Genomic DNA, 26,478 nt, shown 5'->3' on the forward strand with positions numbered 1-26,478 from the left:
CTCAACCATGGAAAAAGGGCTTTCTCTATAGGTGAGAAAACAGCTGGATGGGTGGGAACAGCTTGTGAGCAGACAAAGGGCAGGAAGGGAAAGCATTAAGCAGCCGGCCTTAATTCTGCCAATTCTTTCACTTCCAATGGCAGCTTCTAAGGCTGCATTTCAGTTTTTCAGAAAGTCAGGGAACCTGCCCGTGCCAATTGCATGTAGCATGCAATTTTGCCCTAAACTGGGCTAATTTTTTCTTGACATCTGAAAACACTCTGTCTGTCTGTCTGTCTGTCTGTCTGTCTATCTATCTAATCATAAAGATGATATTTCACTGCTAGTGCTTTTGGACATGGCACAGCTTGTATGGGCATTGCAATTAACAAAACCAGTGGAATGGCAATGTCCTGGGAAGCTGAGTCAGGGAGTCAAATACAGATCATTTGTCAAATGCAGATCTTTTCTGTCCCTGTTACCTTCTGTAAAACAGGCTTCAGGTTCAAGAGCCTCTTCAGGTTCAATCTCTGCCTGTTCGCCCTCTCCGGGTGGGGCAATGTCAACTGTGCTGCCTTCAGATGAGCTGGTAGCATTTAGCTTCTGAAAATAAAATCCCACAGAAAAGTTTTCCCCCCCGTAAGTCTATGCCACACTCAAAAGGAGGTATGGATGTACGTCAGCACATTGGTAGTATAGAGCAGTAAGTTGTTTAACACGAATAAAAGCATAGCATTAAAACTGCCACTGTATTTTTGTTCACTCACAAGAGACCTGAATATTTTCTTGTAACAAATACTGTAGAAACTCAAATCCTGAAATATAGTATGTGTGTTTGGGGATGGGGGGAAAGAGATAGAGATTGGATTCAGTATCTGTAAGGTCTTTCATTGTATTATTTATTTATTTATTACATTTCCATACTGCCAAATAGCCAAAGCTGTCTTATATTAAAGGTAACAGTAACTGTTATTCCTTTCCAAATGAAAAATGCAGACTTCATGGCTATCTTCATGACTGCTAAAGGTTATATGGGAATCTGGAGAGAGAAATGGCCTGTTGTCCAAATGTTCCTTGTCAATTTCATAAGGAATAACTTAGCAAATTAATTTTAAAACAGCCCTATAATGTACCATATGAACCCAGATATTCTCAAATAATGCCGGCTGCAGTTGTGCCAGAACAAGTGTGCAAACCCAACCTGAATTTGATCCTCAAGCCTAGTTGCCAGCATTGAAGAGCTCAATTCACACAAAAGATCTTGCCAAGTTATGGTGCCCGGGTGAGCTGTCGGAGTGCATGGGCATTATATGTATGTGGGAGTGGAGGTCTGGCATTTGTGGTCTGGAACCACCTGAGGATGCATTTAATGCAGATGCACATACACCATGCTGCAACAAAGCAATCTGTTCTTCTTGGGGGAGGGAGGGGGAGGACTCTACACATGCTCATTCAGTCCAAAGAGCCACAACTTAATAAAATATTGGCAACTGTAACTTCAGATGTGGTTAAACTAACCTTACAAAGGCAGATCTTTCACTACTAGATCAATACTTGATGGAGAACTTGTGAATTGGTCCAACAGGAGATTTATTCTGACACGTTCGGCATTTAAATAACATTTATTTTTTAAAACATTGGGCATGAAAAGTCCTCATGTATTGTATTTGTGATAGCTTTTTAAATGTTAAACATTTTACTTATGTTCTGAAACACTTTCATTACGGATTTACTCTTCAGCTTTAAATAGATGTTAAATTCAATTTACCATCCTTAAAAATGTTACGAAAGATCATGCAAAAAATAAAATTAATGACCACAATTGCAAACTGTTAATGTTATTTGCCATACAGTTAGCATTAGTGCTAGAAACCTTGACATATATTATAATTATTTAATATTTACCAATTAAATAGAAGTTGATATAAGTCTGTGAAAGCAATGCATTATTTAGGGCGATAGCACTGATGGCTGACACGACAGAGGAGAATTATTCATATTCACTGCTGAGGGATTTTATTATATTTGGCAGTATATAAGTGTCACAAATAAAAATAAATAAATAATATTTTTCTCAGTCATATTAACATATAGACAAAGGCATTATTTGAAATGGAAATCTATGTGACTATATGAAATAATTATTCATGTTCTTCTCAAAGGTGCTTAGAGACAGGTAGCTCATTTCCTTGGGTGATAATTAAGAGAGTTAAGAGAGATTTTGTGATATGGAGAAACTGACTAAAACCTGAGCTTTTGCTGAATTACATCATCTGAGAATTTGAACTTAACATTTTTATTAACCTTCATACATTTGCTGTTAGGCTAATAAAATAAATAATATCTCCAGTAGTTAGCTTGTTGAAACAAATAAATATAAAATATTAGAATGAATAACATGGGAAGCAACATGATGGATTATGTATTAAAATGAACACCTAAATTAGTCAAAATCTGTGTGCATATTCATATCTCACAGTTATTTCAGTATCATACAGCTTAAATTCAGGCACTGGGTTTGAACATTATGGACCGCGTCCTGTTTCAGATATTATATGACTGTGGGAAATGAGTCAGGGAAGCAGGATCAGATGTGTCCAATCTCCATGCATTTGGTTTTAGGTCTGAATAACGCAAGTAATAAAATGTTTGTCAGGTTGTCTTATATTTTGAGCACCTGCACTGTAGACATCTGGATCATAGCTATAAGTCTTTTATTAAACATTTCACTGAACAGAATTAAACTTGAACTCAAGTTGATCAAGTTATATGGACTGGGGACACTGCTCCAGTCACCTTACTGAAGTCATTTTTGAGAAACCAATAGAGAAAGTTTAATACAGGTAGGTTTTATACTGTTTTTGTAATTTTTGGACAATCATTTTGGTATTATTGACCAAACCCAACTGCTTACTTTAACCAAAGGTTGGGGAAATGGGCACTAAGATCCATATTTTTCCATTCTAGAATCAATCTGATATCTGCAATCATGACAGAAACACCACCACTTGTTTAAACGTACAAGAACATTTATGCCTATACATATTGTCAGGGTGGACACTAAGCCCATAGAATCCCAGAGTAGTTCTGATTCTGAGGAAGAGCAGCTGCTCCTGGGAGAGGAGCACGCTCATCCTTCCCAGGGCCAACAGCTGGCAGGGATTCCTCCCACCGGCATTCCTGGCATAGATAGCAGTCCTGGGAGTGAGAGAGCACAGGAAGCAGATTTGCTGGACACGCGACGCCGACGCAGGGAGCGGCGCCAAATGGAGGGCGTGGAAAGGAGGCGTAGTGCCCGGTTGGTGCGCAAACAACGGTTGCGCCCAGAGGATCCAAGGGAAAAGGGGAGGGACTCTCCCTAGCCCATAAGTTCAGGGTCTGCCAGTGATTCTCCTTCAAACGGGGACCAACTGTTCCAACTTAGGGCACAGGTACTCTGCTGCTCATATCTAGTTGCTAACAGTAGAGTTGTTAAGTTGTAAAAGAAGAATAAAGCTTTGAAAAGAATCCCTTTGTCTGTGTCTGGACTTGGCTACTGGATTAGACTGAGAAAGGCCTCCAAGGAGCCCTTGACACATACTTATATCATATAAACTGAGCTCTGAATTAGAATTACAGCAGTATAATCTTTATAATGTGTTGAATCCAGACTGCATACTTAGAGTACACCCACTGTAATCAGTGCAGCAAGTAAGTCATGACTACCTTAAATCCCATTGATTTAAATGAGTCTACTCTTAAGTATGCCTAATTCTAGATCCAACCCAGAGTATATAATTTGTGTAATATATACATATGCATAAGCATTACTTTAAATTTTGCTACCGGAGAGGTTCCAGGTAGTTTCAGTTGTATTAACTTTTCTTAATATTATGGGCCCAGACCATCCTCTCTAGTCTGGCTTCTGCAGGCACAGCTATGTATGTAAGGGGGATTGGCTTATGACTCAGTGGAGCCCTCTTTCCTCCTCTCCATCCCTAGCTGGATGGTGCTTAATGAAATTCACATCTTTTCAACAGTGAAATGCAGCAGCAGCAGCACAAGGTAAAATCATAGCATAGTAGGGTTGGAAGGGGCCTACAAGGCCATCGAGTCCAACCCCCCGCTCAATGCAGGAATCCAAGTTGGAGCATCCCTGACAGATGGCTGTCCAGCTTCATCTTGAATGTCTCCAGTGTGGGAGAGCCCACCACCTCCCTACGTAATTGGTTCCATTGTCATACTGCTCTAACAGTCAGGAAGTTTCTCCTGATGTTCAGCCGGAATCTGGCTTCCTGTAACTTGAGCCCATTATTCTGTGTCCTGCACTCTGGGATGATCAAGAAGAGATCCTGGCCTTCCTCTCTGTGACAACCTTTCAAGTGTTTGAATAGGTAATAGGTAATATTAGAGGTAATATTATTTCCTAACAGATAAAAGAAAACATACCTTGACTGCAAGCATACTGAGCCTAGTTTACACAAGGAAGTAAGTCTTGAGAGATCATTTCTTATTTTACTGTATTTCTTAACCAATTAACATTTTTAAAGATTCCTTCCTTCCTGCCACTGCAATGTTGAGCTGCTAGTCCAAAGAACAATTTGCAGCTGAACATAGTGAAGAGATTTCTCCAGCACACAGTGAGGAAGATGTTACGTGTTTCATTGCGCTGGGCAAGCTTACACCATTAAAATCAATCAACATTTAAACCATGGGCTTAGGGCAAAATCTACAACCACTAAAATGCAACATCTTTATACAGATGTAACAGGAAATTAGGATTTCCTGCTACATGATTGAGTTGAGGTGACCCTCCGTCTCATTCATTCATTCCTCCTCCCTTTCTCCTGCTCTTTTGCACCAGTGAGATCAGAAGCTTTTACTTTCAGTTTTAAACAAACCACAGTTCCCAATGACATCCAAACTCAGGGAACTGTGGTTTGTTTAAATTGTAGTTAGTGAGAACAAGCCAAGGTCAAACAATGCTTTCAGATCCTGATTTGTTCTGAAACCATAGTTGAAACAAAACATATTTCCCTGAGATTGGATGTCATAGGAAATGGTGGTTTGTTTAAAACTGGAAGCGAATGCTTTTGATTTCTTCTTTTAGGGAGTGAAATATGCACAAGCCTGAGGTTTGCTGCAACTTGTTCATGTAGTAAAAAAACCCACGATTCCCTGTTATGTCTGAACCAGGCCAATGTGAGCATTTTTATTGGCTCCAGTGGGATGCAATAAAAGTGCATCCTTAAACAGTTGCAGAATCAGACCCAATTTTTTAATATCTCTGCTGATTCTAACCAAGTATACAGCTGTACCTTTAAAAAAAACACACCTCAATATCATAATTTTTCTTAAAATTAGAAAACTGTAGTTCTAAGCCACAGAAAATAATGACAGTCTATTATTATATGATGTACACAATAATTTTTACATAAAAATGAACAGTTTGACAAAGGTGATGAGACGATTTTCTCTTAGAGACCACTGTGCACTCATGGGGAGGGAACATCTTATCATCTACAAGGAACACACTAGAAAGCATTTGTTGATGATGCAGCATTCCCAAGGCCTGAATCGGCAAAACAACATGCTTGACTAGAGCAGAAGCCTGTGCAATACTAGTGAAACTGCACCAAGAAAGAAAAAGAAAAAGAAACCCAACGTCTTTTTTTTTTCTTTTTAGAAAAGATTATCTGTAAAAATAATTTAAATTACAAACATTGGATAGTACATTGTTTCATCTGAATGGGCGTAGATGGCAATAGGGCAACCACCTGAGTAGTCTCTTTTGGATTTTAATGAATCTCTTGATTTTTGCCCCACACAATAATAATCAACACAAGCTTTGCCCAATAACATGTTAATGGGGCCCATTTCCATTGTTACAGCATTCACTTGAGGCCCAGTCTTGCCCTCATTTGATTTTGCTTCATGTTGTTTCAATGGGAGCAGGAGCAGGCCACTTATTCACATGTTAAAGCTTTACAAACCGCTTCATGATTCAGGTGACGTTAAAATAAACAAAGGGATTCAGCCATTATAAATTATTGGGATTAGGTCAGCTTGAGATACTGTTTGAGCATTCTAAATTGCTTCATGACTTGACAAATCTGAGATAAGCAATTACCAATTACCTTCACATTTCAGCCACATTGCTGATTTTTTTTAAAAGGTTTTAACTGCATACAGAGCAAAACAAAAATGTTTCTTACTCTCCCTGTTATAGCCTTTTTCTGATCTTTTGGACTAGCTAGAACATTTCTCAATTTTTAGCCTGATGACATTTATGTTTATATGTATATTTATACTCCAAGTCTGAAAAGATAGCAGCTCTCAATCACTGAATTTGCTTAAATCCATACAGTTTAAGCTAATGCTTTAAAACAAAATAGCTATTAACAATGTAATACTTGCCTGAGTGACTTTCTTGAGTTTACCAATTGTGCACTAAGAGCTGGTCTAGACATTGCATTCACCATAGGCTATCTCCATGATGAAATTCCCCCACCCTCTGCTGTATCATCTATAGAACTTCCATGAATCAAAACCATTCTGTAATTAGTTTCTCTACCCATGATCTACATTAATGGTGGACCAGGGGAAACTTGCTAAACAATAGCCACACCGTAGAGGATATGGCCAGAGGATGGGAACGTTACCATGGGGATGCAGATTCCTGTGGCAGATGAAACATCAGTGGAGCACACTGGTTCACATGACATGACATCCCACTGTAACTAAATTTACCCAAGGGGCAATGTCATGTTGTGCTGGGCGCCTGCAGGCACCATTTTTGCATGGCGCCCATGGGCTCTAGACTTCCCGTAGCTTGTTGTGTTGTGTGAACCCAGGTGGCAGAGGTTGTTTGAGGGTTATTTGAGCTGGCTTGTTGGTGAACAGCATTAAGCCAGTACTGGATTTAGTCATTTTATTTGGACTTCAATTGAGTATTTTAAAGTGGGTATTACCCACTTCAATTTTCAGATTAGACAGGAATAAAAACTGAACAACCCAAGTTTTGCGTTTAGACTTGTAACGCAATCGTGAATAGCTGTAAACAAGAGTTGAATAGTACACATTTCCAAATGTTATGACATCTTGTCATTTCTTTACCATGGGCATTATCCGATACTGCTGCTACATGGTTGCATGTTCTGCTGTGCCCACAAGACCCATGGCTGGCGCAAAGGGAAGCTAGCAGTTCCTGGAGCAACACTAGAAATGAGAGGAAATGCTCATGTTTGGAATGGGTCAGCAGAGCTCCCTTCTGCAAGCTCTGCTCATCTGCCCCATTCTTGAAAGAAGCATTTCTATGTGTTTACAGCCGCTTACAGCTAGCTTCCTGTTGAGCTACCAGTGGGTCTTGCTAGCATGAGGGCAGCACTGGATACTGCCCCACAGCTTTTAGAGAAACAGGCACAGAGCTATTTCTTCACTTGTTGTATGCCTAGCAGTTGCCACTTCCAGAGAGAAAAGTGCCATCAGTTGTAAAACTGAACAGCACACTGACGTCTCTCTTCAGCAGTGAAATGTCTGAGACGGAACAGCAAACATTACTCAGGTTGTACAAGTATTGCTCCTTTGGTTAAATGAAAATAAATATATTGGAAATGTTTACAATAAAGTCGACTACAGTGCATTTATTAGAAATATAAATTATTGTTTGGAATTTGGCATTTATTGCAATTTACAATCAGTAACATGTGTATCAATGCCAAAATCCACTTATTTATCAAAAACAATTTCTTCTTTTCACTTTCTCTTTGTTTTGAGCACATTATTTGATAAAGTATTTCAATTGCACTAATAAAAGAAGGAAGTCTCTTTCTCTCTTTTGGCCTAAAATATCTATCAATTTATAACATATATTAAAATCCAAAATACCTAGTCCTCAAACAAATATTGAAAGAATGGCATTGGGTGTAGAGAACCTTGCTGCATGACAACACCTTGAAAGAATACTGAACAATATAAAAATATATATGTAGATCAACAGATAAACATAGGAAATTATTTAAATTTGAAATAGTCTTTCTTTAAAATTCCCTCAAAAAAAACCCCACCCAGTGTTAATTATATTATATAAATAACTGAATGCCACATTTATAATTATATTAATTATATAAATAACTGAATGCCTCATTTATAAGGGCTGAATCAAAAAGGGGTTGTTTTTATTGTTTTTAAAAACGATGCATGCTCCCTTTTTTCCCCCTTGACTTTTGGAGAGTTCAACATTCCCGTCAGTACATGATCCATCTTACAAAACCTATAGGTCATGCAGTAGCTATTCAAAGGAGTTGATAATAAAAATGTATCTAAAAAAGTCATTAGCAGGATCAAACTCTTACGTTGGGATTGCCAATCTTGCCTGACCATGCTGTGACCATGTGAGTCACACGACTCAGCAGAGAGCAGCTGTGCATGTCTGGACTATCTTGCAATGGACAGGGAAGGAAACATAGCTAAATAACATGCAGGCCAGTCAATATTCACCAGAAAGTGATTATATATGTATAACTTGCTTAGGTAACCTGTGTAAGAATGGTGATACGTTGAATCTACCTGGTTAAAAAGCACCAGAGCTGCATTCTTGATTGCTCCAGCTTGAGTTTACCCCTGTGAGAAGTAAGAATGGCAGGCAATGAAGTTCATGACATGGTACCCCCAGTCTTTTGCTCTTTGGAGACTGACATCCAAACACGGTTTCAGAACATTTTTCAGGAAAAAGAAGAAGATATAATTACCAACTAGCAAAAAGGGACATGCTGGTTGATTACAGAATTCAACTCACATCCCTAACTAGCTTCTACATGGTCTATGTCTGCATAATCAAAATAACAGGAACCATCATGAACCAGGGTTAATTATCTTTGGGTCCGTGACACGCAACAACTTCCTTTTTTTTACATACTGTTGATGTAATGCTGCCAATGCTTTAACCATGGTTAAGCAATCAGGAGGGGACCCTGGAAACTTCCCCCCTCTTTCCTTCCAAAGCATGAACTTGCACATCCACAGCTGGCACTGCTGCAGCCTGCCCCAGAAATGGCAGGTGACGCATTCTGATTGGACTCCCTGAACCAACTGTGGGTGCCAGGTCTACTTCTCCACCCTGAGGCCGGGGTTCGTTAACTGGGGTTTATTCTGTCCTTTCCCCCAGTGGTGGCAACACCAATGTTGGTGCTGCCAGGAAGGGAGAGGAGACTCAGGCAAGGAGGGGAAGCAGTGGCTGGAGAAAAGGGGGTCCACTAAAGATCTCCCCATGTATGTTTGTTCAGAATTAGGTTCTACTGAGTTAAATGGGATTTACTCCCAAGGAAACATGCAGAGGATTGCAGCTATTTCTTTATGTGAGAGGCAACTTGAATTTCAGGGCAGAGGGGGAATCCCTAGATCTCTATTGCTCTGTTACAGCAAGAGCCACGTCTCTAGAATGTCCCCTATTTAAGTGTTTTTGTTTGTTTGTTCTAATCTGGCAAAGCTCCTTTCCTTGCAATGGGATTCTCAGCCTTCAACATGTCGCCTTTCTTAGGATTTCTTTTTAAATGAAAAAATGCCTTCATGTCCCTTGGTAAATAATGTATTTACTACCAGTAGTCACTTTGACTGCAGACTAAATTAATTTATTATTTAAAATAAGTAAGAGAAAAGACTCCAAAAATTTGATGATTCCTCCCCTCACCCTGTTCCTCCCCTCACCCTGATTCTGTTGAGAGGCCTTTTACTAAACTGCATTTTGCACCGCACTCAGCGATGTGCAAAAGCATCTGATGAACTGAAGACAGAAAGCGGGAAATAGAAAGGAGTTTATAACCGAAACCTTTATTATGGCTTTTTGGAGGAAAGGGGCTACTATTTCTTTTAGAAGACAAAACTTTAATGTACAAAACAATGCAAAAACCTGTGCAAAATCCAGTTTGGAATAAAAGGCTTCCCATTATCTGCAGAACAACAGAACTTCAGGCAAAATTAAACAGCTCTGCAAGATGATTTTCCTCACTGTCACATCTTTCTGATTATATACAAATGAAACAAGAGTCAAGCAAATCCATGTGCTCTTTTTTTCAACTCAGTGAAAAATCTAACTTTGCGCCCTTATTAAGCTATCCATTACATAAAAACATGAAGGGTACAATCTTCTGCACACTTATCTCAGAGCTAAGTCCCACTGAACACTGTGCGACCTGCTTGACAGCAAACATGCACAGTATTGCGATGATCAAGATAGCACATCATGGATTTGCTGAAATGGACTTTAGTCCATGAAAACATATGCCATCATAAATGTATTGGTCTTTAAGGTACCACAAGGCTGTGTTGTTTCTGATGTACACTATTTTTGTGCTATTCCCTCACTCCTGCAAGGTATATACCTTGTTCAATTGTCTGGGTTTTTCTGTACAGATATGCTGGAGAAATTGGGGTTCCAGATAGGCTTTATAAAAATCTTAACTATCACAACTCGAGGGGAGAATGTGACACACACAGATAGAAGGTACGGCAGATGAGTATCTGGATCTACAGGGATAGAAATGTTCAACAGCGCAATCCTATACTAAGAAGAAAGTCTCATTGAACTCAGAGAAGTGTGTATAGGATTGCAGCCTAAAAGCACAACATGAAGTGTCCCTGCTTGCCCAGAGGCAACTTTATTTGCCCATGAACAGTTTTATAATTTAATGGCAAACCGGTGCTAGTTTTAGTTTCCAAACAGCATTCTAGATAAAATATCTTTGCTTAGAGAGATGTATCTCTTCTGGTTAAAAATGGTTAAAAACATAATTAACACAGCAGTGATTTAGAGAAAACAATCTGCTGTCAGAGAGCCAAACGATACATGAAGCTAAATGCATCTCGTTATGTTATGTGAATCTTTGAAGTTAAACTCCTCCCCTAAGTCCCAAGCGTCACGCCTCCTCCCCCCGTGGCTGCTATATTCATCTCTAAAAAAATTCATGCAAGTTAAAAAGACACATTTAGCATCACAGTTTGGCTCTTAAAGACACAAACAAAAGGAAGCAACAGTTACTTCTGTAAAAGAGAAACGTTGTTGTTAGCTTTGGACACAGTTATATTCAGATTTAGAATAAGTCTATTTGTAAATTAAACATCAGTTTGCAGATAAATATGATAAACAGTACAGAATATGTTCTCAGGCAGATACTAGGAGACAGATTTTTAAAACATCGGTATCACTAAAGCATAACAATAGATAATGGTCACGTTCAAACAAGCCAGGAAGCCTTTAATTAACCATAGTTTCCCATTTTGTCCAAACCAGGAAGCTATGGTTACTAGCATCAGAACAAGACAGGATATTAAACCACAGTTTGAAGCTGAGAGTAATATCCTGGCTTGCTCCAAAGCTGGTAACCAAAGTTTCCCAGTTTGGACAAAATGGGGAAACTATGGTTAATTACAAGTTTCCTTTTTGACTGCTTGTGCTGTGAAGGGAGGAACAAAGGGGCTCTTTGTATGGGCAAAAGGACTGTTCATTTCTCACCTTATTAAGCTGGGATATGATAAGTTTGAACTGGCTTGATGTGTCACTGGCTAAGTAAATGAAACCAACACTCAACTAATTATTAGGATTGCCATGTTTTGTGCTTTACAGAAGACAGTCCTCTACTTATGGGGCCATCAAGAGGACAGTCCTCTATTTGAAGGACTGTCCAATCCCATTCCAGTTTAAACACAGAGAACCATCAGAAGGGAAAGCAGGGACCTTGAAGTTGCCCATCAATTATTAGCACCTGGAGAGCATACTGAAGAGGCACACAGGTCACCTGGTCACAGTCTTCTCCATTATGGCAAGATGTACTGTATTTCTATTAAACTTACAGTCATTATTTCTAAATTTGCATCTACAGTTTTACAATAGTATATGCAAAGTTTTCCAAATCTATATCCTCTTTTATGGCGATGAATTGCCTCTTTTTTTGGCGATGCATACATGGCCACCCTACCCATCAGTGAGGTCATCAACAACTTCTAATAAAGATTATGACTCCAATACCAGAAGTCTTAATGTGCATAACAATCAGAACAGGAATGAAGGTGAGAATATTCCATAGATTCCAGAGGAAGGAACTAGAGATGCACTTCTTATAAATGCCATATAACCGATGAAAATACTACAACCTTCCTAGATAAGAAAAAATGAGTGCTGAGAGACTAAATTATGCAGCATACAAATGCAGAGAAACATTTTAACTTTGATTCTTTCAAAAACAACTCCCTTTAAAAAGATGTAAAATGCTTCCAGAACATTGAAAGGTTCAGGAACATCTAGCAAAAAGTAGTAAGGTTTGGCTAGGTTTCATTCATGTTCTCTATTCAGTAATATCACTCACTGAGTTTCTGATAATTTTAAGTCAGTCATTTCTTTGGCCCTTCTGAATCATGGCAGAATCTTAAAGAAAGTGTTTGATGTCAAGATGACCCGCTGAATACAGTAATTCTTATGCCATTCAAATAAATATCTGTCAGTAACTGTGTGAGTCATTGAACAACCAAGTATTTAATCACTCAGTAGTTAAACAAAAACACAAAAAACCAAACACCACAGATCTTGTGCACAGGAAGAATCAGATTGACAATAAACTGCAATGACATAAAGACTTCATCCAAAATACAAAAAGCAAAACTTTGAAGTATACCGTTTAGCACTTTCCTAGTAAACCTTATGAAAATCATACATTTCCTATATCCTCAGATCCTAAATAGATATATTCTCCAGACTTGAGTTTTCCTGAATGTATGTCTCCCCACCACCACCTTTTTCTTCCACAAAGCATAAAAAATGTATTTGGGAATACATCTTTCTCAAGTATTCACAGACATGACTAAACAATACTGATTAACTTGAATCCAATGTAATCCAATTTAAGTCCCATTCTTTTCAATGGTCCTCGTCAAAGTAGGGCTTATGTTGGATTTTACCCTTTATGTTTAGGTAATGTTCTATTAATTAAAATTTGTTAAGGAATATTCATAATGGCTGGGATGCAACATGCCTTATGCAGTTTCTATTTCTTAAGGGGCCTTTTTTACTCCCCACCCACCCACTTCCAGTGGCAGCTCCCTCCTGATCTTTCTGAAAAGCCCCCAAGTTTGAGGACCCTCTAGAGTGGCTCCACATAAGGTACATGCGGCTTCTACCAGAAGAAAATATCATACATGTGTATATACACACCCATGCATGTGGTGGGTCAGACTTACTTTCGTTCACATATAGGAAGATTTGGCTTGTGGCCAATGTTTCAGTAGGTCACTGAGTAATGCTAATTTCCTTCAAAACACTTAAGAATTTTGTTTATACTTCAACGATATTCAGCCCAATCCTTTTCTCTTACCTACAGTGTTTATTTGAAGAAAGCCGGGCAGAGCTGTTCTTGCACCTGAGCTCACACACACACACACACCCTTTAGTTCAGCATTTTTTTTTTACCAGCTTCTAGGCAAATGTTGTGAGAGAGCTTTGGGGGCCATCACTGGCCCCAACCCTTCCCCACTACTGCAGAGTCCTTTCCTGAATGACTGCACCAGATGAAGTCAGCCCTTGTACCACTGGGGAAAGTTGACAATCCAGTCCTAACTCCTGCTGCTATGGCACAGCCAAATGCAGGGTTGGTTGGAAGACTTACATATGCAAGGGAACATGGGAATACAAAAAACTGCCATATATCAAGTCAGACCATGTGTCCATCTAGCTCAGCATTGTCTACCGTGACTGGCAGCGGCTCTCCAGGGTTTCAGGCAGAGGTCTTTCCCAGAGTTACCTGGAGATGCCAAAGACTGAACCTGGGACCTTCTGTGTGCAAAGCAGGTGGTTCACTACTGAGCTATGAATGGAAGATTTTTATCACTCACCCTTCCAAAATTTATCAGAGAAGGAAATGTCACCATTATAAATTTAAAAAACCACATTTACAATAGCAAAAGGAACTAATCAGCACTAAGAAGCTTGCTATAAAAATACCTATGTAATCTCCCCAGTACCGTTACACATGCAGATCCATAAATACGACAATTTCCATGTAATACATTCAAAATCATAGTTTTCTTTAGTGTTCGGCTTTTATATATGTGATATACACATAAAGTCTTACCTCTTTGCTTTCTTCAAGATCAGATTCACTGCTAAACTCCTCTGTGTTGATGTTTTCAAAATCTGATTCTCCAACTGCGATTGGTACTGTCACAGTAAGGCCCGGATTATTTATAAATGACATGTAATCATTTTCATCAATAATGTATTTTTCCACACTGCTGCCTGTGCCTACACCACTTGTGGTTCCATTCCCATCTCTCAGATAATTAACGTCTCTACTTATTTCAACCATGGTATGATTGGAAATGTAGACATCTTTCTTGTTGTTTAGTTCTTCAAGTACTTTGATATCCTCTACAGCTTCCTGCTTTCTAACAAAGCTTTTTTGGACAACTTCTCGTAATTTTTTCTTAACATAATCTATTCCCTTCTGAATCCTTGCCACAGCGATTTGGAGATTGTTCATTTCATTATCGTCATCTGTAGCAGCAAGGTTATCTGAACTGAAGGAGCTCAGCAGCAAGGCTAGAAACAGGTTCAGTACCTAAAAGATGGGAAACACAAGAACAAAATAATGCAGGTTTCCTTTATATGGAGAAGAAAGAGTAACAAAAATAACAATTGGACACATAAAATAACCTTGCCATATCAGCCCCAACTAACCAGTGATTGGCTTTCCCAACCTAGGGTCCCCAGCTGTTGTTGGACTACAATTCCACCATTGTAAACTGTCCACCATCCTGCCCCCTTTTCCCTCTCCCTGAGCTCTTCCAATGTTGTGACCTCAGAAGGGCAGCCACCTCACTGTTTTCCATGGCAGCTGCAAGGGGGTGGGGTGGAGGGAACGGTCTGATCTTGGATTCACCCTCCTGAGCTTGCAGCAGTGTCTACGGCCTTGAAAGAGGCAATCTGCCATATCCCATAATCTCTGGGACACTCTTCCAGAGACCGTAGGATTGCTGTGTCCAATGCGTCAGACAATTATATTTTCCAAACCAGAATCAAACATATGAGTGGAATCTTTCCCAGGGCTGTTCCTTGAGGTGCAACTGTGAGTAATGGAGGTTGCACCATAGGTTGCACGAGTAACTTCACAAGTGACCCCACGAAATACTGTCAAGTATAAGCATTTCTTTATTCCTTGTCAGAGGGGACTGAGCTTTGGAGCCAAATCTTCTACTCTTTCTCTCCCTGGACAGAATGTAACATGAACTGGCACAATTCAGAGTTCATCACCATGAACGATCTCTCTTAACCAGGAATCTGGACCCTTTTAATCTGGTAGAGATAGCAGGTTCAGGAAGACACTGGATAGAGATGAAGCCAGCATTGCACTGAATCAGTTGTTCCTTTCTGTCCAGGAACAGCAGCATGGAGAGCTGAGAGCAGCAAAGGGTGGCTGTGCCCCTGACCCTCTGATACTCAATAAAGGAATGCTCATATAAAGAGAGACCAAAGAAGCACTTCTGAGTCAGGTTATTTTTCTCATGGCAAATAAAACATCATCCCTTCTCAGTGGCTAACTTCTTTTTCCAAGGACCAAGCACATAAAAGCCATCCACATAAGATTGTGCAAAGTCTCATAAGGCTTCTAAGTCAAACTTCAGCCAAAGCACTTTTTCTACCAAGTAATAATTTAAACACATTTATTGGACACTATAATACTGTCATTTATTTTTCAAAAGACTGATTACATACCACTAAGTTTCCAATCACCATGACCAACATGAAAACAATAAGGCACATGGTTTGGCCTGCAACCTCCATACAGTCCCACATGGTTTCTATCCATTCTCCACAAAGTACTCTGAACACGATCAGGAAAGAGTGGAAAAAGTCATTCATGTGCCAGCGTGGAAGGTCACAGTCTTCTGCAATCTTGCACACACATTCCTTGTAGCTTTTACCAAACAGCTGCATACCAACCACAGCAAAAATGAAGACAATGATGGCCAGGACCAAGGTCAGATTTCCCAAAGCACCCACGGAGTTGCCAATAATTTTGATCAGCATATTGAGCGTCGGCCAGGATTTCGCCAATTTGAAAACCCGGAGCTGGAAAACAAGAGCAAGGAGACATTATTACTATTCAAAATTATTTTTGGTGTGTTTTGTGTTTTAGTTTAGAAAATGCATATGTAATGGGCAGTATTCTGTGCTGCCCAGGTGCCAGCAGGAAGCACTGCTAGCACAATATGGAGCTAGCGGTTCTTAAAGCAACAGGAAACTAGCGGAAACAGTCATTTCCAGAATGGGACAGGTCAGCAGAACTCGCAGAAGGGAGCACTACCTCCCCATTGTGCTAGAGGTGGGTCCCTCTGGCACAACAGAATGAGTGAAAGCACAGCAGCGGTTCAGATACTGCCCAATACAATGAGTTCACATTTTAAAGGAGGAAGGAACGAGGTACTTCCATACCTTCAGTGGAATATACAATGTAGACCAGCAACAAGGAACTTAATGAGGTTTAAGAGCCACATTTTCATTTACATGCAAATCATACAGTAAGCATAATTCACGTTATTTTTAGTACAATTAACATTTGTATGGTGGCCACCACATCATATCTGTGTCAAACTTCTTTTTTAATGACATTTCTGATATGTGCCTAGATGGAAACATAAATTCTCAGAACACTGTGGAGTTACTAATCAGTTAATCAATTTCTCAAGTAATACTTATTAAAGTTAAAGCAGTGGAAAAGTTTCCTCTCAGTTTCACACAGTCTGTCATATACAGATGCCAATTTAAAGTATGTTGTACCGAAACCATTGTTATGCTATTCTGACATTGCTTTGAGCTGCTTTGAGCACAGTCTTATGTGGGAAAGTGGCATACAAATGAACTGATTCTGAATATTTAAAACCTCATTGATTTTAATATGTGCCTTCTGTTTTTGTTATGCCTTATAGCTCAACAATGCAATTATTACTACTATTGCATGTATTTTAATAATTGTTTTGCCAGGTTGCCCTCTATATCATGGGTCCGCAACCTTTTTGAACCCATGAGCACATTTGGGAATTTGAGACCGTGCTGTGGGCACCACTACAAAGTGCCTAATCAGTGGATCACTGCTTTGGCATCTATCTGTCATGTCTGTGGATCTTACGCTGCATCTTGCTCAGTAAAAATGTTTGTTTTATGTCTATTGGACACTGTAATGTCTCTTTAATAAGGAATTATCTAATTCAACTAATTGCTGGAGGTACAATACAGCTAATGCCTCTTTTAAACATACATTTTGGCAATGTCCAATAGTTGCTTCTTTTGGAGAGAGGTTATTACACTGATAACTTTTGTACTGGAACAGTCTTTAATATTCACTGATATACATGTTCTTTTAAATTAGTTACCTGCTTCATGGAAATTAACAAATGGTCAGTGCCAATGGGTTCTCTGTGCCCTTTTGACAGCCAAAAGACTAATATTACAACATTGGAAGGGTAAATATTCACCTCCTATAATACAATGGACTGAGGACCTTACAAGGCTTTCAATATTTGAGCAGGTGTCATATAGACGCCACCTTCAAATGGATACTTATTTGGATATTTGGTCCACTTTTGCTGAAGTATATGTACAATTGCCAGAAAGCTGTATTCATTTCATACAAATCCATGTACATATATTTAAAAAATGTGGGCACACATGCATACACACACACACACACACACACACACACCATATTAGGGACCCGTGTTCTGTATCATTAAGGGCTAGAAGCTTGTTGTTTTGGGTTCTGAACAGATGCACATTTGACTCAGGAGCACTATGTTTTTTTCAGTCACAAGAACATCCCACAATGATTTCTATGCACATGTGTGAGATGTTGCTTACATGGCCCAGATAATAAAGGAACTGTTCATTCAGAATTCACTCACACATCTAGAGAGTCATAAAATTTTTAAAAAACAACAGTTGTACAAAATTAATATTAATTATGCTATTCAACCATTCTCCTTTAGCTCATCATGTTGTGCTGATGCTGCATTCAACTTAATAAAAAAATAAAATTCTGCCTATAAACACTGAAAATTCTGTGAAAACGGGTGTTCTATTTATTAACATATTTACCAATCTGAAGGATCTTAGGACTGACAGTCCTTCCACATTGGCAAGACCCAGCTCCATCAAACTCAGGCTGACAATGATGCCATCAAAAATATTCCAGCCTTCTTGGAAATAATAATAAGGATCCATGGCTATTATCTTAAGGACCATTTCTGCAGTGAAGATGCCAGTGAACACCTAAATGCACATATAATGATTTAGTTTAAATTTTATTTGGGTTATTTTATATTAAAGCATCTGAGTAATGTTTTACCCAAGGTATCCCATATCTCTGATTGTAAACTATGTAGACTTAATCATGACTTTTTATCATAATTTTCTTTGATTAAATAAGGCATTCCTTGGCAGATTATAATAAATTGCCAAGGTACAAAACAGGTCACAAAAATAGTAAATTAATTTTCTTTGGATGGAAACCAATAAAATGAGGTTAACATATTAAGAGGGTAAAAGACCTAAAATTTTAAATTAGAAATTTTAAATTAAAGGGAGGACATTATAAGCCAGCACTCACCCCTAATTAAAGTTAATATAGTATGACAACTACTTCACACATTATCCTGGGTAAAAAACAATGTGCTGTCCTATGCAAGTACACAGGGAAGGGAGCTACAACCCCTTGAAAATACCCTGCAGCACGTACCTGTTTTTTACACATGTTTTAAAACAAGTGATTGGTATCACAAATATTAAGTTTTACCATGTTCTGTTGATGACCAATTTTGTGTTTGTTTGTTTTTTAAAGCACTTATATTCTCAAGTAAATTTAAGCCAAGTTCATTCAATGAGGTGTTGAGATGACAAAGTGATTTATAGCGCAATTCCATGTATGTCTACTCAGAAATAAATCCTTTTGTGTTCAGTGGGGCTTACTTCCAGGAAAGTGAGTACAGGATTGCAGCCTAAGAAACTTTCTAGCAGTAGAGACAATTCTGCATTGGAACAAAGATCGCACTACTTAATCAGCTTCTATAAATTTATATAGGCTAAGCATAAGTGTTGCTCCAACTGATCTCTATTAAGTAGTTTAGCTACATTTAAGATTCTATAATATTGCCAAATAACATTTGTAATCGCATTTCCACTAATGAGAGCCTAAAGAGGTGAAGGTAATAGTGACCCTAATCCAAGGAGAATCATCTCTTTAAGAATTTTGTACAGTCATTTCCCACTGGTCCTCCTGACAGCATTACTAAGGACACCCACCAATGGAATGTAATCTTTCAGGATCCAAATAGTGACCTCACCTCTTACAGAGAAAGCCACTCCTTAGCTCTAGACTATACTTCTACATTCTCCTTAGCATCAACTGTCACGCTGCCAATAATCCATTATTACATCTCCTCAATAGTGTCCCAACCCGCTATTTGGTAGTCGCATTAAACTATTCTCAAACACACTTGTCAAAACTTGAGCAAATTGTTGGAAATTCTAAGTTGCATCCAGTGGTTGTGTGAGTAGAAGTCGCTTGTACAATAAATCTTTCACTTCCTCTCTTCTCCCTCTGCATCCTCTGCATCCCCTGCATCCTCCCCACCCCAAAGGCTCTCCAGTGAGTGCCCCCACCCTTTAACAGTGTGAGCTGTGTTTTGTATGGGGCTTGAGGAGGGAGTGAGAATTACATGAAAGCAAGCCAAGGAACCCTGTACAAGCAGAGCCTTGAGGGGAGGGTGTAGAGGCTACAGAGGGGGAGGAGGGAATGAGAAAAGATTAGTTACATAGGCTGCCTTCTGCTCATGCAGCCACTGGATACAACCATATACTTTCATAAGGCAGAGTCTAACCCCAAGATAAATATTGAAAAATATATTGTCGGATAGTATGTTTTCCAGAAACAATGTAAGGAGCTGGTTATCATATCTCCCAGATGATGGTCCCTAGTCCTTGAAGTCATCAAGAGTGGTCTAAGCAATTGAGCCCTTCTTTTTGAGAAATTTAATTTAAACCTGGTAAGCTTGGAGCAGGGCCTTTTTAGTTGTGGTGCTGCAGCTGTAAACCACTCTTGCTGTGTGGACTGGCCCAAGCATCACAGAGGGCTTTAACACACTGAAGAGTCTGAGTCTGATTCCAAATTGGAGGGATGAGTTAGACTCTAGTATTGTAGTGGAAACCTCAAGGTCTGGGAACCTGGCACAGCCTGACTCTGCAACTGATTAGATGACAATGGGAGTGTAACTTCAGATCAGGCCCACCTCATGTCACACACCTGATGTATTGCCTGAGAGGGTGGGAACTGGAGAAGAAGAGGATTCTGAGGAGGAGGGGGAATTGGGTATGTCACCCAGGGTGAGATGTCAAATCAAGAGGGAGGAGCAACTACGCCCCCTGTGGCATTCTCTGTGTTTATGGGGTAAAGATTCAGGTCAGGAATGGTGGTCAGAAGAAGGGCATTAGTTAGGCCTATCCTGGTATTTAAAGTAAGCCCTAAACTATGATATCTCATGGAGATCAACCTCTTTAATGCTTGGATATCTACCAGGTCTGAATTATCTTAGTAACGCTATGTATTTTATTTATTTATTTATTACATTTATATCCCGCCTTTTTTCCTCCAAGGAACTCAAGGCAGCATACATTATCCTCCTCTCCATTTTATCCTCACAACAACAACCCTGTGAGGCAGGTTGGGCTGAGTCTGTGACTGGCCCAAAGTGACCCAGTGAGCTTCCATGGCTGAGTGGGGACTAGAACCTCGATCTCCCGACTCCCAGTCCAGCACTCTAGCCACTAGACCATACCGGCTGTATTCCTGTTTATGATAATTTGGTATTGAGTTTATGTATGTGTCAGGAGCGCTCTAGAGGCCTCTTTCAGTCTACTCCAATAGCTAACTCAAGACACAGACAAAAGGATTCTTTTCAAGGCTTTAATACTTTTACAACTTAATGACTCTTTTAGATGCTAATCACCAGCGACTAAGCAAGGAACAGCACTGGGGAGAAGATAGCGGAGTAGCCTATGCTCCATGTTAGGCAGTTGGTCCCCATTTGAAGGAGAATCACGGGAAGACCCTGAACTTATGGGCTAGGAAGAGATCCTCCCTCTTTCCCTTGGGTCCTCGGGACACGACCGTTGCTTGCGTGCCAAACGAGCGCTAAGCCTCCTTTCTGCGCCCTCCAACTGTCGTCGCTCCCAGCGTCGGCGTCGAGCGTCCAGCAAGCCCCCCTCCAGCACTCTCTCACTGCCAGGGTCACTATCTATCTCAGGAATGCTGGCAGGAGGAATCTCTGCCAGCTGCTGTGCCTGTGAGAGATGAGCGTGCTCCTCTCCCATGGATTGCTGTTCCTCCTCAGAATCAGAACTGCTCTGGGGTTCTATTGGCTCAGTTTCCACCCTGACAGTATGTCAAACTTTTGCTGGTATACTGAAAGGATTTTAACTTAAGATTGTCTTCCAGGAGCCAAGATGAGAGCCCCTACTGTGAAGAAGAATTTTGTCATGTAGAGTTTAAGTGCTGCAAGCTGTTTCACAAGTCTTTGGAATGGGTATCTGTGTAGCCTGATCTATAGAAATAAAAGCCTGAATGCAAAAAAGGGCTCTCATGTTGAATTGCCTGAGGGGCCAGGTAGCCTAATTGTGATACATGCCAGAGAAGCCCAATGAGTCTCATCACTGATTAATTACTTTTAGATGGCAGTGAAATCCTTCCTGTTTACTCAAGCATTTGTAAATATTTAAAATGGCACTGTGGTATCTGGATTTTTGTATATTGCATTGCTGCTTGTTGTGTTGGCTTCTATTTTTATTGTTTTACATTTTCAAATCACTGCACATTGTATTATACATTGCCCTATGGTCCATGGGGTCACGAAGAGTTGGACACGACTGAACGACTGAACAACAACAACAAGGATTCCTATAAAAAGATAATGTATTTGAAAAGTAAATTCTTACTTATCCATATACATACCAGGTTTCCCACCAAAAGCACGTGGTTGAAATAGGGAGTCATCGGGTAATGCTCCATGGCCATAAACAGTGTATTCAAAACAATGCAGATAGTAATAGCAAGATCAACAAAGGGATCCATCACTATCAAGTTCACAATGTGTTTTACTTTTAACCAAGGACTCCAGCAATCCCAGATTAAGAAAACATTTGCAAATCTATACCAGCATGGGGGGCATTTCTGTCTGGATTCTTCAAGTTCTGGGGGGAAATGAAAGCATGGTTTTATATGCATTATCTTTGTGAAAAAAAACATATTAAGTATTCTGCGGTGATCTGGAGAAATATGCTACACAGGTATATGTACACACAATATTTTAAAAATCAGCAATTTATGCATAAGCATGATAATTCTCTTCACTGTTGGGTATGCTTATTATTATTAATTTATTAACATTGCTAACAGAAACATGTTTGCTGTCATTACCAAATATACTGTTCATGCAAAATGACATACTGCGGCATTTATTTTGACAGGATAAATTTTAGTCAAAACAGTTGGGCCAGTGAGGGACTTAACACTGCCAATTGCCAACTCCACCCCCTTCGGTCCTAATTACAGTTTACATTCCTTCTGTCATAACAGTTAACAATGGTTAGGCACAGTGGGGGGGGGGAATCCCACTCTAGAATGGAAGGCAGGAGAAACAGCACACTGATCCCATGCACTGCTTCTCGTTGCTTAAGACAGCCCTACTCTTTTTGAAACATTTTATCTTTGTGTCTGTTATCTTTAAGTAGCAGTTTGATTCTATGTAGCTACTTCAGTTCTGGGAGCGTAAACAATAGCCATCATGTTCTACCTCTTTTGACAGGCAGCCTTCCTGACATTTGCATTATTCACATGGGATGGAACAGCCCTTAGTTTGATACAGTGAAGTTTTCAAGCAAACTTGCACACCTGTCAGAGCTGGACACATTGGGCCCGCCCTGTCTAAGTGAAGCCACGCCCTCTGGCACCCCTAGGGATGGTCCCTGCCATGAAGCACCCCTCTACTGCTCCCCCGAGGAAAGGAGTCTATCTACTCCAATCCCTTGAGGTGGGAGCTGCCCCACAACAGAAGGGAGCAGGCAGGAGTATAACTCTGTCCCTCGGCCCACTAATCTCCTCCGGCTTCAAACTGCAAAAGCCATGTGCTGGTTAGGAAAGTCTATCCCTAGTGGCTGAAGATGTTACTGCAGGCTTCAATCACATGTATACATTAAAATTAACCTACATTAAAATTAATTTAAATGAATGCATTTTAAAAACAAAATAACCCGAAGGTGCACACGTCTAGGATCCCTTAGTATGCATGCCATGTTTCAGGTGTCTAGGTTTCATGGTCTTGGCGCCATAGTACTGACAGTCGGATGGACAGACAGACACATTTCTTCTTTTATTATTAAAAGGAGGCTTGTATTGTCCTTCCCAAGCCACCAGGACCTGACATTTTGAGTAATTAGCACTTTGATGATTTAGGTACTTGCTAGGACTGTGCAGGGACCCCCCAATCTGACTCAGAAGCCGCTTCGTGGCTTCGGATGCGGGCCCGATTCGGCTTGGGCAGATTCCGGGGGGGCCCAACCCAACTCAGCCTTGAACCTGAAGTGGGATTCGGATGTTGAACCCCACTTCGGGTCCCCCCTGACACCCCCGCGCAAACCCCCTTACCTTGCTGCCACCACCGCCGTCCTTGCTGCTGCCACTGCCGTCTTCACCACCACTTCCACAGCTGTCCTCGCTGCCATCACTGCCGCTGTCCTCGTCTCCGCCACCGCCGCCATCACTGCCACTGTCCTTGCCACCTTCTCCACCACTGTCCTTGCTGCCACCAACTCCTGAGGCCTGGACATGTACGCCGACCCTTATTTTAAGGAGTCGCCGTTTTTAAAATGGCAACTTCCAAGTGGCAATGATGGCGGCGGCAGCAAAGGCAGCAAGGACAGAAGCAGCACGGAGGACTCTGGTGGTGAAGACAGCGGCGGCAGCAAGGACAGCGATGGCGGCGGCAGTGACAGAGGTGGAGGTGGCAGCTGAGGTAAGCTGAGGACCTGGCACGGCTGGGCCGGGGGTGCTGAAGCTCCGAAACACACTGAGTGCTTTGGAGAGCGCTCGACCCGCTCCAGGCTGCCTCGTGCCCCCTCCGCTTCACTTCAGAAGGGGCTCAAAGTGACCCAAAGCAGCCTGCTTCGACTCGGTGTTCAGGCCTTGGGCCGAAGCGGTGCACAGCCCTAGTGTTTGCTTCAGATTTTTGCTTCCCACGTAGCTAAGATTGGGAAGAAACCTCTTCCTCCAGTGCATCAGAAACATCCACTACTCAGGAGAGCTAGGAATGCCATCATTAGCGATGACATAAAGATCCACATATATCTGCTATTTCTGAACAGGTCTATTAGGAAAATATTGTTTACTTAAATTGTTTTTCATTGTTTACATTGTTTTAATTTTTCTGTGTTAAAAATTTTAGACTGCTTTTATTATATGTTTTTGTAAAGCTGGTGCATTTTTATAAACTACCCAGACAGCTTTGGCTATGGGACAGTACAGAAATTAAAATAATGATCCACCTGAAAATTGCTGAACAAGTAAAGCAGCAATAAAATGTGGGAATTTGACAAGATTTGGATCAGCTGTATTTGGAGATTTCATGAGGGGGAAAACCCCACTCAGAATAATGGAAACCTTTAATGAGCGCCTAAGACTTCAGCACTAAGAATGCTTATTTTCCATTGAAACTTCAATTTCAATGGACCATGGTTCATTTCAACCATGTTTTGTCTTTGACTCTAAGAATTAGAGTGTATTCTCAGTACAGTATATGATGAAACATGTCCTACCATACCTTCCATGGTATTTGTGAGTATGCTGGCTATACTCATGGCTCTTTGTCTTGCTGCAGATTCTTCCATCAGTTCCATAGAAATCTGATAAGAGCTTAATCTTCTTTTTCTTATTTCTGTTTCAGTAGTGGTACCCTGAAAATACAACATTATCAACAGTTAATTCCTGGAGCTCAAGCAATAAACTCTACAAGTGAGACCTGCAACAAAATGTTGCAGTGAAGAGTGCTTCTTTTCTGGTTTCTAGCCATTCCATTCCATTCCCACCCCAGTTTTCCATGTTGTCCCTTCAAAGGCTAGTTAGTATTCAATGGCCACTGAGCATGCTAAGTCCTCACATGCCTGTTTTGGGGAATGGGTCCCCCTTAGGGTATTTCTCTAAAGTTTTCTGAACTTCTACAAACCTTGGGGTTCCTAATTACAAGGAACACCTAATTACTTTGAATGAGTTCAAATCTCCAGGGCCAGATGAACTGCATCCTAGAGTAATAAAGGAACTGGCAGAAGAACTCTCAGAACCGTTGTCTATTCTCTCTGAGAAATCATGGAGGACAGGGGAAGTGCCAGATGACTGGAGGAGGGCTAATGTTGTCCCTATCTTCAAAAAGGGTAAAAAGGAGGAACCTGGGAACTACAGAACAGTCTGACATCAATGCCTGGGAAAATTCTGGAGCAGATGATAAAGGAATCCATCTGGAAGCACCTTGACAACAATGCTGTGATTACTCGAAGCCAACATGGATTTGTCAAAAACAAGTCCTGCCAGACAAATCTGATCTCATTTTTTGATCAAGTAACCTCCCTTGTAGACCGTAGTGTAGCAGCCATATCGGGGGTCAGACTAAGTAGCCTCATGCAGTCTCATGCTTCATGTTCTTGCTGAGCTCTTTCTCCCTTGAATATATTGTTGTAAGCTGACGAGACACAGGAATTCCTTATCTTGTCAAAGGTCATACAATTGTGTATCTTGTTCTCTGCTGTTCTCTGCTGTTCTCTCCTTATCATGGCTACCCTATAACCCAGTTCTTGTATTATAAACAATAGTGCTAAGAGAAAAAATGTTGAGGATTGCAACCCCATGCGGGAGGGGGAGGAGGAGCCGTTTCATATGTGTCACAATGTCTATAAAACCAATGTGCTAATGTAAATCGGGGCTTCTGGCTCTTTGGAAACGATTCCAGCCTTAAGCCCGCGCGTTAAATAAAGAATCTCTTTTTCCTTCACTCCGTGGTCTCTCTGACTCTGGGTTCTGCAACATAAATGGTGCCGTGACTCGGATGTGGCAGGCTCTGAGCCAGACAGGTGGCAGTTGCCTGCTCTTGATCGCCGCACCAGGAGGACGAGCTCGGCGCATGCCTCCCTTTCTTGGCGCCACCGACCTTTTTGTCGAGTGAATGGGAGAAAGCCTGCACCGGGATCGCCCAAACGGCAGCGAGCAGCAAGAGAACCTTGGGAAGCGGAGGAAGGAACTTGAGCCCTGCCTGTATCGCAGCTGCAATTGAGTTGAAACCCACATTGGAAGCCTTCAGGAGAAAGGCAAGTATATGGGAAAAAGAGGGCCCCGCCTTTAGGGAGAAAGGCCACTGGGCAGAAAAAAAGAGGGCCCCGCCTTATGA

The 26,478-nt window shown here is 40.7% G+C and overlaps 1 protein-coding gene across 3 annotated transcripts in view; it reads right to left on the reverse strand.

Moving 5' to 3' along the window:
- LOC146358470 (sodium channel protein type 2 subunit alpha-like) overlaps nt 1-26,478 on the reverse strand; it is a 92,348-nt gene that overhangs the window by 27,276 nt on the left and 38,594 nt on the right. For 2 of the 3 annotated variants that reach the window (XM_084811899.1, XM_084811894.1), the window contains exons 12-17: nt 24,865-24,997; nt 22,002-22,240; nt 18,095-18,268; nt 15,716-16,072; nt 14,076-14,561; nt 462-582 (exon numbers count right to left, since the gene is read on the reverse strand). In XM_084811899.1, the coding sequence (XP_084668025.1) occupies nt 462-582; nt 14,076-14,561; nt 15,716-16,072; nt 18,095-18,268; nt 22,002-22,240; nt 24,865-24,997 (1,510 nt within the window). Of the gene's footprint in view, nt 1-461; nt 583-14,075; nt 14,562-15,715; nt 16,073-18,094; nt 18,269-22,001; nt 22,241-24,864; nt 24,998-25,053; nt 25,063-26,478 lie in introns of all 3 variants that reach the window. The other variant, XM_084811901.1, reaches the window with a different exon arrangement.

This window comes from Heloderma suspectum, chromosome 1 (assembly GCF_057233095.1).
Source record: "Heloderma suspectum isolate Gila_16-S chromosome 1, 16-S_ref, whole genome shotgun sequence".
Classification (NCBI taxonomy): Eukaryota; Metazoa; Chordata; class Lepidosauria; order Squamata; family Helodermatidae; genus Heloderma; species Heloderma suspectum.